This window comes from Pseudopipra pipra, chromosome 3 (genome assembly GCF_036250125.1).
Source record: "Pseudopipra pipra isolate bDixPip1 chromosome 3, bDixPip1.hap1, whole genome shotgun sequence".
Taxonomy (NCBI): domain Eukaryota; kingdom Metazoa; phylum Chordata; class Aves; order Passeriformes; family Pipridae; genus Pseudopipra; species Pseudopipra pipra.
The window spans coordinates 1,891,255-1,904,004 of NC_087551.1; the positions used below are offsets into that span (position 1 = coordinate 1,891,255).

General features: G+C 47.0%; 1 protein-coding gene across 5 annotated transcripts in view; it reads left to right on the plus strand.

The window, feature by feature from the left end:
* The first annotated feature begins 52 nt into the window (after positions 1 to 52).
* The window catches only part of CCDC85A (coiled-coil domain containing 85A), a 55,297-nt gene continuing 42,599 nt past the window's right edge, over positions 53 to 12,750 (plus strand). For 3 of the 5 annotated variants that reach the window (XM_064651015.1, XM_064651016.1, XM_064651018.1), the window contains exons 1-2: positions 53 to 381; positions 2,951 to 3,866. In XM_064651015.1, coding sequence (XP_064507085.1) covers positions 163 to 381; positions 2,951 to 3,866 — 1,135 coding nt within the window. In that variant the 5' untranslated portion in view covers positions 53 to 162. Of the gene's footprint in view, positions 382 to 2,950; positions 3,867 to 10,389; positions 11,962 to 12,750 lie in introns of those variants that run through there. The other 2 variants (XM_064651017.1, XM_064651019.1) reach the window with 2 other exon arrangements.

The window sequence follows — 12,750 nt, forward strand, 5'->3', positions numbered from 1 at the left end:
TCCTCCTGTTTTCCAGGATCCGCTGCGCGGGGCCAGAGGCGGTCTCCCCGCGCTGGAGCCGGGGGCACCCGCGGGCTCCGGGCTCGCCCTTTGCCCCGGCGGCGGCGGAGGGGCGGCCCCGGCAGCGCGGGGAGGCTCCGCGGCTGCCCCCGCGCCGCCACCATGGCCAAAGTGGCGGCGGAAAGTTGCGGGTCAGCGCCGGCCGAGGACTTGTCCAAGGTGTCGGACGAGGAGCTGCTCAAGTGGAGCAAGGAGGAGCTGATCCGCAGCCTCCGCCGCGCCGAGGCCGAGAAGATGAGCGCGATGCTGGACCACAGCAACCTCATCCGCGAGGTGAACCGCCGCCTCCAGCTCCACCTCGGCGAGATCCGCGGCTTGAAGGTAGAGCGGGGTGGGCAGGGTGGGACCCCTGAAGTTTGTGCCGTGTCTCTGCGGCCCCCCGCCCGTCCCGCCGGCAGCGGTCTCGTCAGGTGGATGCTCCGGGAGGAGCCGCTCCCGAGAACCGCAGGAAAAGTAGACGAGGGCTGGAGTGAATAGCCTTTGATGCTGCTTAAAAATCGAGTGTCCGGCTAAGAGATGAGCAGCTGTTCGGCAGGATGTGCAGCACAGCTGGGGTGTGCTCTGCCCCAGTGTTCTTTGGTTTGGTACAAGCACTAAAGTCTGGTCACCTCTGTGTTAGACTCCGCTGGTTTGGAGTTCAATGATCCTGCCTGAAGTGCACGAGAAATAAGGGTGTGCAGAGCTGTAGATGTTCAAAAGGTTTTTTGTCCCCAGTTTCAGCTGCCTTAGCCTGTCAGGCAGGCAGGCTGCTGGAGGGAGCGGGTCATTTCCAGGATGCAGCGCAGGGGATGGCAGGGGATGGCAAACCCCTGGGCTCCGGTTTGGGGTGATCAGAACCAATCCCTAGTTTGTTGTCTGAAAAAGGCATCTGCTAATGCATCTCTGACTAACCATTTTCAATTGTATCCTTGTGCAGGCTGCACATCACAAGTCAGACCAGGTCTGTAATGGCTTATCCCTTCTAAATTTCACTCCTTGGTTGGGTGAGAAGCTTAGTCCTAATGTTTCCTTCCCACTTCTGAGGATTGGGAAGATAGTGTGACTGCTTACAGAGGATTACCTTGCTTGTGCATTATAGACCTGGAAAGTTACCTTAAAGCTGGCAGGACCACGAACATTCTTCTGTCTTGTTGCTTTTGAGAAAGGACGTTGTTTTTAGGGAATTCTTTCAGTGAGATTGGAGGGAAGGAGAGGAGAGACAGATGCAGTGTGGGCTTTTGAATTATTACACGGAAGTACATTAGAAGAGAGTTCTTCACTTGTAGAATGGCTTTAAATGATGGAATTACTGAGAAAGTGTCTTTGATCATAGTGTGGCATAAAATGAACAGCATGTGGGGGAAGACTCTTCCTGTCTCCCAAGTTTTTGTGTTCTGCAGAGTATGGGGGGGTGTGTCTCTTCTCTCTTTTTGACCATCCGTGGTGTCTGGGGGTAAAAAAGACCCATCCATGATAGTATTCAGTAAGAATAAAGCTTAGGTTTCAAATGTAAGTTCAGTTACAACAATAGTGTCTTTTCTCTGTGACATCATATGGATTTCTGCATCCTCCGGATAACTGACCAAACACACCAAGATGTGTAGGAAGCAGTGACACATTCCCTTCTCAATTCTGAACTCCTTAAGTCATGTTTAACTTCCTCCTTTTGTTCAGATGCCCCATCTGGAACTTTTCAACAGAATCTGGGAGAAGGAGGTTGTGAGCCCTGTGCTGGTGTCTGGACATCTCCCTCCTTTGTTGTGTGTGAAATACCAGGTCCCTGAGTCAGAATGCCCAGCTGGAAGGCTGCCTTCTGGCTGAGGAATTCTGCACTTCCACAACTTTTTTATTCCACTGTGGGATCACTTCAAATATCTCTCACCAGCAGAGATTTTTAAGGACACCTTGTAGCCTTTTTTTCCATTGTCAAATACAGGTTGGAATTTGTCAAGTTCAGAGTTATTCTGAGGCAAAGATCAGACAAACCCAGGCATTCCTGCATCCAAATCCGGTGGGATTACAAAAGCTTCCTTTTCTTTGGAAACAGTGCTAAAATGGTCTTTCCATATGGCCAAGCCTTTAACAATTGTGGCTAATCTCTATTTGTGATATCATACGTAAGAAGGAATGAATATGGAGCTGGGGGAAAGAGAAATATGGTCACAAGTCCAAACTAGGCGGATAAAATACTATAAATGTTTTCTTTGGCATTATTCTGCTACAGTAACACCCTGAACATTTTTCTTCAGAGCATTTGCCTCAGACTGTTCCTCGCTCAGAGAAGGGCATGGAATCATGTACTGCATTTTATTAGGAGGGAAAAATCTATTAAAGCAGATTATTTAATTTCAGAGTGGCCGAAGCAATCCCGATAAAGTGATGTCTGACAAGAGTTTTTAATGCAAATCTGGAACAACATCAAACAACCCCCCATTTTTTTTAAATCTCTAAAATGTTCATCTTTATATGTGACTATGCTTTGGGGAATAGGGAGTCTAGATGTGTAATAATTAATTATTTAAGTGAGAGTACAAGTTCTGATGTACCTTGCAGTTTTATTCAGGTGAATATTTCTCTGGGGAGCAAGATCATCAGGAGAGCACTTACAAGCTTTGCCCGGGTTGGGAGCTAAATTACTCTGATATTTAGCATGAAAATTAATTAAGCACCTGAAACTTTTATGCTGTGTCAGAAGTTAGTCTTTGAACACCTCAGACTAGCTCCAGGTCAGCTTTGGCTGGACAGCAGCTCTGTTTGAAGCACTGTGCTGTTACAACATGCCAGATCTACACAAGCAATTATTTATGCCTCGCTTGAGTGCTTAAATACGATTTTGTGGCTTGTGTAAGGGTGATTGTATAACACCAATTCCTTTAGACACTTCTCTGCCATGATAATCTTTCTCTTGAAGGATATCAACCAGAAGCTGCAAGAGGATAACCAGGAGCTGAGGGACCTGTGCTGCTTCCTGGACGACGACCGACAGAAGGGCAAGAAGGTGTCCCGGGAGTGGCAGCGGCTGGGCAGGTACAGCGCCAGCGTGATGCACAAGGAGGTGGCCCTGTACCTGCAGAAGCTGAAGGAACTGGAGGTGAGACAGGAAGAAGTGGTCAAGGAGAACCTGGAGCTGAAGGAGCTGTGTGTGCTGCTGGATGAGGAGAAGGGCGGCGGGGCCGGGAGCCGGAGCTCCATCGACAGCCAGCTCAGCCTGTGCCAGCTGACGGCACCCAGCGCCTACATCCGAGACGTGGGGGACGGCAGCAGCACCTCCAGCACGGGCAGCACGGACAGCCCCGACCACCACAAACACCACCCCAGCACCAGCCCCGAGCACCTGCAGAAGGCTCGGGGGGAAGGCAGCCCCGAGCACCAGAAGCACCGGAGCATCAGCCCCGAGCACCTGCAGAAGCCGCGCGGCTCCGGCAGCCCTGACCACCACCTGAAAGGGCCGAGCCCCGAGCACCACAAAGCCGTGGTCAAAGTCCCCGACCCACAAAAGCACAGCAGCAGCAGCCCAGAAACTATCCCAAAGCACATGCTGAGTAGTAGCCCTGAACACTTTCCAAAGCAGAGGCCTGGTGGCAGCCCTGAGCACCAAAAGCACAGCGGTGGCAGCCCAGACCACCTCCAGAAGCACACGCCGAGCGGGAGTACAGAACACCTGCACAAGGTGAGGGGCACCAGCCCAGAGCACCTCAAACAGCACTATGGAGGCAGCCCCGAGCACCTCAAACACCTCAGCGGAGGCAGCAGGGAAGGGACCCTCAGGAGACAAGTGACAGAGGACCTGTCCCCTCACCACAGGAGTATTTACAACGGAATGAATGGTGGGTCAATGCTTCCGCTGAAAGCTCTCTTTGAAAATTCCTAAGGTAGTTCCAGTGCTATTTCAGGAGGAGGAGCGATGAAATGTTTCATTTCTTTGATGTGAAACGAAAGGTAACAAGCCTGGTGTCAGCATTGTTCCTTTAGCAAGTGATTTAATTGGAGTAGCCCTGTTTGTCCATCCAGCACGTGTTGGCTAGATTGAAAAAGTAGGGGAAAAGTGCATTTGGAGTGCTAGTGCAAGACACCAAGGAGCAGCTCCTGGCCCCAGCCCTGCTCTGTGGTTGGTAGATGTAAACTGTTTGTCCCCAGATGGGTTTCTGTTTGCATCAGGGAGGAATTGCATTATGTTCTGTGTCCTGCCTGTATCTGAGTCAGCAGAGTGGAGCTGGATGTCTCCAGTTTCCTTTCCACCTTCCTCTAGCTTTAAAGATTTTAGAATTTCCTGTCTATTGATTGAAGGCTCCTTTTATCCTTTTCCATAAGCTTTGGAGAAGACCCCAGGTGAAGAGTAGGGTCAATAGAAATGAATCTGATAGCTCCTAAAGCTTTTCAAAGCCTGGAGTTTGCATATTTTTAACTATAACAAATTAAAAATTAAGGAAGATCTGAAGGGGTTTCTTTGCTGTTGTTATTGCTGCCTTTTAGAAAGTTTTCCAATAAACATGCCAAGCTCTTAAGAGCTGCGTATCCTCACTGATTGGGATTCATTTCTATTCTTAGGATAGTCACAATGTAAGTATTTTGTTATTCTGAAAGTCAAATGGTTACAAAGTTCACTGCTGTAGAAACAACTCTTTGTAGACTTAGCAGAATTTCTGTAGCCTGCTCCTTTTGTTTCCTCCATGTGCTTTGAGCTGTTTCCATGAAGGAAATTAGTGTCCTAGTGGAAAACTCTTCTCCCAGACCCGAAGTGGTAAGTGTAGAGACTTCTCTCTTTGATTTTAAAATGATTAATAAGGTGAGTGCGTGACAAGTATGTGAAGATGTGTAACACAGCAATTACTGAAGTCGGCCTTACACAACTTCCATTAAATACTGTATTCCTTCTCCATTTTCTGTTTAAAACTGACCTTACTGTAAGCACCAAGTGTGGAACCAGACCTCCTAAAAGCACCACGATGTTCCTCAGTCCATCACTGAGCCAGTAGAAAGGTGATCTAAGGTTTTAAGTGTGTATTTTTCAAACTCACACCCGGGTGAAGATATGGTTTTCCTCTTCCCAGCACGGTGGGTTTTTGGATTTTTCTGTTGTCCAAGTACCTTGTCAAGGCCCATGTTGCCAACAGTGCAGTGAGAGCAGTTGTTACTTTAATCCTGAGCTGACTGGCATCCTTTGTGCAGCATATTTCATCTGTCTAAAGTTTGGACTCAGGCCACAAGGTGCTGGAGAGGGCAGCTGCTGCTCTGGGAGGCTGTTTATTGACTTTAATCACAGCTCTGCCTGTCCTACACTTTATATAATCACTTTTACAGCAAGTCCTCCTTGGTTTGACAACTCCTCTCACCAGTACCTTGTCAAACTTCTCTTTTTCCATATTTATACAATCTGATGCAAACTTGAGGTTTAACTCTGGCATTCATCTGACCTTGGTCAGTGGTGAAGCTCTTGACAGCTCTGCTGTGAGGAAGAGGCTTTCAAATTCAGGGAAATACTTGGTCTTCAGAGCAAGGCTGAATCCTCCTGGGTGTTTGGGAGTTTGATTTTGTGGGGAGCAGGTAAAATGGAAATGGTCCAAGTGCTGGCCATTAGCACGGGCTATTGCTGTGCAAGTAATGTGTGAATCTTAGTTTGCCTGTGTCTGCCTGAACCTGCCAGCTGAGTGCAGGGGATGGAAATCCTGATCTTCTGCATCTGTGCTGAGGAGTGGGGAAACTGTGACAACCTGAGTCAGAAAGTGGCCTGGAAACGTGGCCCTCAGCTCTGATGAGAAATACAAAAGGACCATATTTTGGGTCCTTATCCCAAAATCATGTAGTAAGTATTCAATGTCCCCTTGGACCCTAGTTTGTTTTAAAATGTGGAGTGTATCTAGCTGGGAGATGTTTGACTGCCCATCTGTGTGATGAGTTTGCAGGGCACTTCCAACCTTACTGTGGTACCCGAGGAGTGCTGTGTGAGCAGCAGGAGTGAAGTGTTGGTGACCCTGAGTGACAAACAGCAAACACAGACGCCTTTTGAATAAAAACAATGTATTTTAACTCCGCAACCCGAATTTCCAGACTCGGGACAAGCCTGTCCCACCTCCCTTGGCCTGGGCTGGCCTCTCTTGGTGCCCGCAGGGTAGTGGGGGGTTCTGTGGTGCCGTGTCCCCTCTGCCAGGCTCTGCAGTGTCCCCAGAGGTGGGGGGGGTGCATTAGGGTGTTGGCAGGTTCCTGACAGCTCCTCAGCTCGGTCCCAGCAGTTGCAGCCCAGCGTTGCAGTGCGGCAGGAACAGGATGTGCAGCTTTGCAGGATGTGCTCATGCATTAATCATTTGGGCCTCATGCATGTTTTAAGCTGTCACGAGGTGTGCGGGAAGTTACCTCAGCCTTTGGTCCACAGGCACAGCTGAAGGAATGAGGGATGAGGTGATAACGTTTCCTTTCATAATTCTGCTCATTTTCCATGCTCAAAGGTTTGATCTTGGTTTTTTTTTCTTGTATGACATGTCAGCTTTCATTTATAAGATTTATAAGGCTTTTAAAAAGTCCTGCTTCATGGTTCTCCTACATATTTTTCTCAGATAGGTGTCCTCAGCCTTTGGAGTGACAGAAAATGGGATGGGAGAGCTAAATTTGATGGCTGTTAATTGAAAACACCTGTATTTAATTTTTAAGGCCTTAACCAAATAAAACACGATAATGATCTTTGCTGTAATCACACCTAAATGTTCTGGGTAATGAGAACAGAGATGTTTGGGATAGAAGGATTGCTGAAATTAGAAGGGAAAATGCCAGCAGTAAAAACATTTTGGAGAGAATTTTAATGCGACCTAGAAGACTACATGACAATTTAAGTCTGACAGATATTTGGGGTGTAAGTGCTCTATGTAAATTGATCTGCTTTCAGCATTTGCAATCCTAGTGCTGTTTTTTCAGTCTAAGCAATTTATTCTCAACTTTCTATTTTAAGAAGTCCTTTGTTTTACTCTGAGCTTTGACTTTTGTGTGAAAGGAAAGTATCCAAAGGGTTTCACATGTGCCTCTTGCTTCCTGCTGGGGCTGTTAATGAAGAGAAGTAAAACTGCTGACTAACACCTCTCATACTGCTGGAGGTGTGAGGGCTCTCACAGAACAAATGCAACATCACCTCTCCTTGAGCAAAGGTGCTTGTAGGCTGAATAGAGACTCAGCCTAAACTTTGGACACTTTCTGTTATAAATGTGCTTCTTAGAAGGAAAACAAAATCAGAAAATGCTGCACTGAGTGAAGAGAGGAAACTGCAGTATGACTTCAGAGAGGAAAACCTCATAACGATGTTACTGAGGCAACTGATATCCTCTGGTGGAAACAGCATTTGCTGCCCAAAGAGGGGGATGATGTCATGTTTCAATGCAGGTTTGCTCAGTTGTGTTTCTTAAAGTCGAAATGGAGATAATTTCCCTGTCCTCAATAGCAGTGTACAGCACTTTGTGTGTGATCTGCCTTTCCTGGTGGCACCCAGCACTGCACCTCTGGGAGCCTGAGCAGCGTTCCTGACTCTTGGGAGCATAAACAAAGGCTGCAGGATCCACCGAGTTCTCCCTGTGCCAGGATGAAGTAACCTACTGTTTATTTCAGATATTTATTTTTTTAAGCGTGGAGCTCTAAACATTTATGTCTATCAAGTCTGCCCGTTGAATTCCGTAGGTTTTATGCCAAAGTTGTAAATTGGTTTTAGCTCTTCCACACTGTGAGAGAACTGGGGCATGAGATGTGAATACGTGTGGGACTAGAACACTTTGCATTTGTTGCCGAGGAGGAATTTATCGAGTTGTGGCCGTTCCTCCACAAACACTGCGAGGCAGAGCTGGTTCCCGTCCTCTGGCTGTAGTGCCACCCCTGGGCTGGAGCCGGTGCACTGATTTTTATTGGGTCTTGTTTATCTCGTTGCAAGGCTTTTAAAAAATAATGCCTTTTCTGAGCAGCGAGTGGGCGTTTGTTTTGGTTTGTGCGGGAGACAATAGACGCTCATTTATTTTTCATGGTGGTTGGGTCAAGAGTTGAGCCATTTGCCTTTACCTCAGAGAGCTTATCAGGAGTTTGTGTAGCTACTGTTGTCTGCCTGAAATATGTGGGCAGATGTGGATGTTATTTTATTTTCCTTAGTGCCAGGATGGCGAGTCCTCACATTAAAGCCTTGTCTGAGCCCCTGCTGAGACAGCACCTCTGACCCCAGCTCAGGACCCGGTGTAAGAGTCCTTCTGGTGACTTTGGAGTTACACTGTTATTATTTGTAATAGTAAATTACGGGTTGGGAAGTATCAGTTAAATTGTCAACTTCTCTGAACTCTGGCACTTCTAATGCAGAGTCAGAATACTATAATAACTTCTGGTAAGTGCTGCTTGTTGAAGAAATTCAGCCTTGTGGTGTGTATTGTGTGTCAAAGTGTCCTGTCCCTTCAGTTCTGTCTGTGAATGGGATCTTTTTTCAGTTTGTGTATTTTGTTATGAAGTTCTCAGTGGAGAATTGTTGCAGGCTGTGCAGAGATTGGAGCTGAGCTGGTTGATGGTCAGGGAAGAGCAGTCAGTGTAGTGTGGGGTTCAAATTTGGTGCTGCTCCTCACACGCAGAGTTCATGGATGCTGACAGGAGCAAAGGACTGCAGGCATTCCAAATTATAGGGTATTTAGTGAGCTGTAATAAAGCTTTGTGTACACAAGAAAATTACTCTGGCAACGAAAATTCATTGGCTTCTGAGCTAGTAAGTCATGTCTTAATTAGTAAACCAAGGCACAGCTCGTCTTAGGTCATACTGTCGTGTGCACAGATATATAGTTACTGAGAGGGCAGTGAGAATTATCAGCAAGGCAGGATCTGGATATAAATCTTGTCTCTTTGTGCTTCTTGACTGGTTAAAGGGTGGTCTCTGGGAAGGGAATCAGTGGGACTGAAGCGCCGAGCCTGGAATTTTGCTTAGTGCAGAAAGCAGGACAATAATGTGTTTCAGAGGAAATGAATTGAGAAGTATAACATGGAGGGCAAAGGACATACAGGAAAGTTTTCTTAAAAGAGTAAACAGCAGTGATACCAGCCTGTGCACGCTGAGTGTTTTTGTAAATGTGTTTTTTTAAAGTGCTTTTAATTCTGCAGGCGCAGGGAAGAGTCGGGGCTGTGATGTGAGATGTGTCCCTGAGCATTTGGGACGCAGCAGGGAGGGGTGTGCAAATGTATTGATTGTGAATGGGAAAGCTGCTGGCTCGAGCTGGGCTGTCTCAAAAGATGAACAGTTGTGTGAAGGCTCTGAATAACAAACAGTTCTGCTTGTCAGTTGTGCTAGAAAATTGCTGGCATATTTGCATTGTTTCTGTAACATTCATGGGAGGGGGGGAAGAAACCAGCAGCTTTGGACCCATGTACTTCAGCAGGAACATGTTTCTTCTAGCCTTCAGTTTTTATTTGCATGGTTTGTGTGAACTTTACTGATTTGTGAAAGTCCATACAATAATTTAAGGGGTTATTTAGACTAATCAAACACAGCGTTCAAGCACTGTCAAGAGTAAAAAGATGTGTCATAGCTGAAAAAGCCAAGTGAGCCATGTGGCAAACAACACTACTGAATGTCCTCTGAAGGTCTCCATTTCTCCTCAGGGTTACACAAATTATCACAGAGTGTTTATGCCTGTAATATTAAACAGCTCTAATGTGATCAGTAGTGAGATAGCTCCTTCAAATGGTTGACCTCAAAACTCCCTGGCTGTCTCCCACTGCATCTCTAAGTTCCTGGGAGTTGTGAAAACGTCCCTTGATCAGCCCTTGTTGTGGAACATGGACCTGGGACTTGGATTAGGAAAAAAACCCTGTATTTTTTACTAAGGGTACAAGGCTGATTCATCAGACGAGCCTGGAGAAAAGCATTGATTGCTGCCCCACATCCCCTCCTGCTTCCTGAGCCTGCTGCTGTCTTACACTGAACAAACCTTAGGGAGGGCCACAATCCATCTGATGGCCTTTGTGGTCTGAAAACATTACTGAGCACATTAAGATGGTCTCTAAAAATAGTGCTGGGTTATGAGAAAGCAAAGGAACACTTCCCTGAAGGTAAATGAACCCACCAAACACAAACATAGCGATGCTGGGAGGTAGAACCTGAACATTCACTCAGATCCCACGAAGTATTGGAGCTCTTCACCCCTGGTGGCACTGAAACGGGGTGCCCAGACAGAAGCAAGATGCTTGAATATCTGTGCCCCTGCAGTGCTCTGAATGAAGTCACTGTCATTGTTTGAGAATTTTATGTAACCTGAAGTTCAATTTTGAATTTTAGGTTTTTTGCGGTGTCACTAAGTCCATAAAGGAAACATGACAACAAAGTATTCCAACAATGTTTTTTTTCCTAACCAGCTCTCCAAGCACCAAGACCAAAGGCTCTTCAGTCTTAACTGAACAGCAGAAGGTGCCAGAATCTATGTCTCCTCTGTAAATGACCTTTTGATTTATTCCTGTTGTTGGATCACCTGGTCTGCGCTCCACTCCATAATGCTGAATGCTACATTCTCACCACTTACAACCAGAGCACGTGCAAATATTTTGGACAACCAGGAGGACAAAAGCATCCTGAGCTTTTATTAAAATAAGTGCTACTTCCAGCATGAAGCCACTGGGATTTGTGTATTTTACCTTCCCCGTGAATGGAATAAACCTGGATGATTTTATCCCTTTTGAGCGTACTGGAATGTTGTATTCAGCCTGGTAAAAATGAATTGCTGGATTGCCTGGGAGCATGGAAGTGGCTGATCAGACTCTTGGAAGCATGGATCTCACGGTTTTATCCTGTCAAGTCACTTCATCATCCTGGCTTTGTCCAGAATGGGTTGGACAGCGTTGGCTCCTTGTATTGGTCACAGAACTGCAAGTACATCCAGCTGCAGACCCCTGGAATACTGACAAGATGGTTGGGGAAGTCCAGAAAGAGATGTAGCACAACAGGATTTGCTTGTCCCACATTCTTGGTAACTCTACAACAGCCCCAAATCAGCGAAGTGCATCCATTGTACTTAAAGGACAAGTCAAGGCTTATCAACTGGAAACGTGTCCTTCAGGCCCTGAAGCCACGAGTCATTTTCCTGGGCCACATGTCCTACTCCACCTCTCTTGCTCCGTGGTGGTTTTGCTTGATTTTACTTTTTAACTGACAAACCCAACAGTTGATTCTGATAGCAGTTTGGAAAATGGAGATTTGAAGGATTAGTGAAGAATGTTTGACTGAGAATTTCTGTTGGTGTTTAGAGCAAAATACCTGTTGAATTTATCTACACGGAAAGTTCTGTAGTTTAAATGTAGCAAACCTTGGCTGTGTCTGCCTTGTGCTTAGTAGGGATGCACTTGGCACATGGATTTTTCAGTCACCTGACATTAGATATTAGTCCTGCCTGTAGGATTTTTGGATATTCATTGTCCTCATTGCAAGGGAAACAGGATATTGCCTGTGAAGATGCAGTCAGGTGACAGCCTGGGGAGCAAGAGGCTCTGGAAGCTCTTGGGAAAGGATCTATAATGGAAGATGAAGTGACAAGTAGATCTCCACTCCCTGGGATGAGAAAAATCCAGATAGTGTTTATATTCTGTTTACTAGGAAGTGCTGTTTCCCAGGAAACCAGGAACATTTTAATTGCAAACACTGAGCCTCCCTGGACTGGGTTTTTGCCCCTCAGTGTGGTACTCAGGTGTGAGAGGCTGACAGTGTGGAGGGGGGAGATTTTGGGGGTAGATAAGGCATGGTTTGGTTTCATTGCAGGCAAGTTTGCTAATGCCTGTTCCCATAGGATGGGAGATGTGAGCATCCTCTGCCTCCTCATGGCTCAGGGGGCTCCCTCACCCTGTGCTGTGGCACCACTGCCGTGGAATCATCTGATCCTGTGTCCTGCATTGTATCAGATCTGGCAGCCAGCACAATAAATGGGCAGTGATACCTGTCTGGTGTGTCTGGGGCGTGTTTGAGTTCTGCTGATTTCGTGGACAGAGGGAAAGACTGAAAATCTGTAACATGCTGGTCTTCAGACTAAACCTATTCACGCACCTTCTGGAAACTGCCTTTGCAGCACGGCGTTTCTTTTTGGGCCCAGTCTGTTGGGTCAAAACCTTCGTGCTGCAGAAGCTTCTTTCTTTCTGAGTTTCAGTGAGCCCTGTGAGCTTCTGAAAGGTCCAAGGCAAGGCTGTGACCTCAGGGGTGGGGACCGAGGTACCTACAGGAGAGGAGGATGGTGCTGCTTTTCTTTGCTCCCTCGGTTGCCATGGGAAGCAACCAGAAAGTCTTGTCCTTGCTCCAGGTTGTAACGGGGCAGTAGCGGAGCCTCCGGGGCTTTGGGATCGGCCTGGAGTGACTGTGAGGAGACAAAGCAGCCCTGACCAGAGGGCCTGGGCTTTTCAGCTGCACGTGGAGTAACTCACAGTGCCTCTGGCCCTGGAGATCTCCCGCGTGTTCCGTGGGATGACATCAACGTGTGGGACGTGGATTGATGCGCGTGAACTCTGCCCTGGTGGCCAGGACAAATGTCTTTGTGAAGGCGAGACCTTGGGGGGTGTGAAGAGCTCTGGATGTGCTGTGGCCCTGAGTAAATGCCTGGGTACTACCTGGAGCTTTTTATCAATAGTTCTGAAAACAGCGTGCCAACAACGCAAATATTGCCATTGTCACCCCGAGTGGGAACAGCTAAACAAATGACAAGACAGGATTCAGCAGCCTCAAATCACTAAACCTTACAT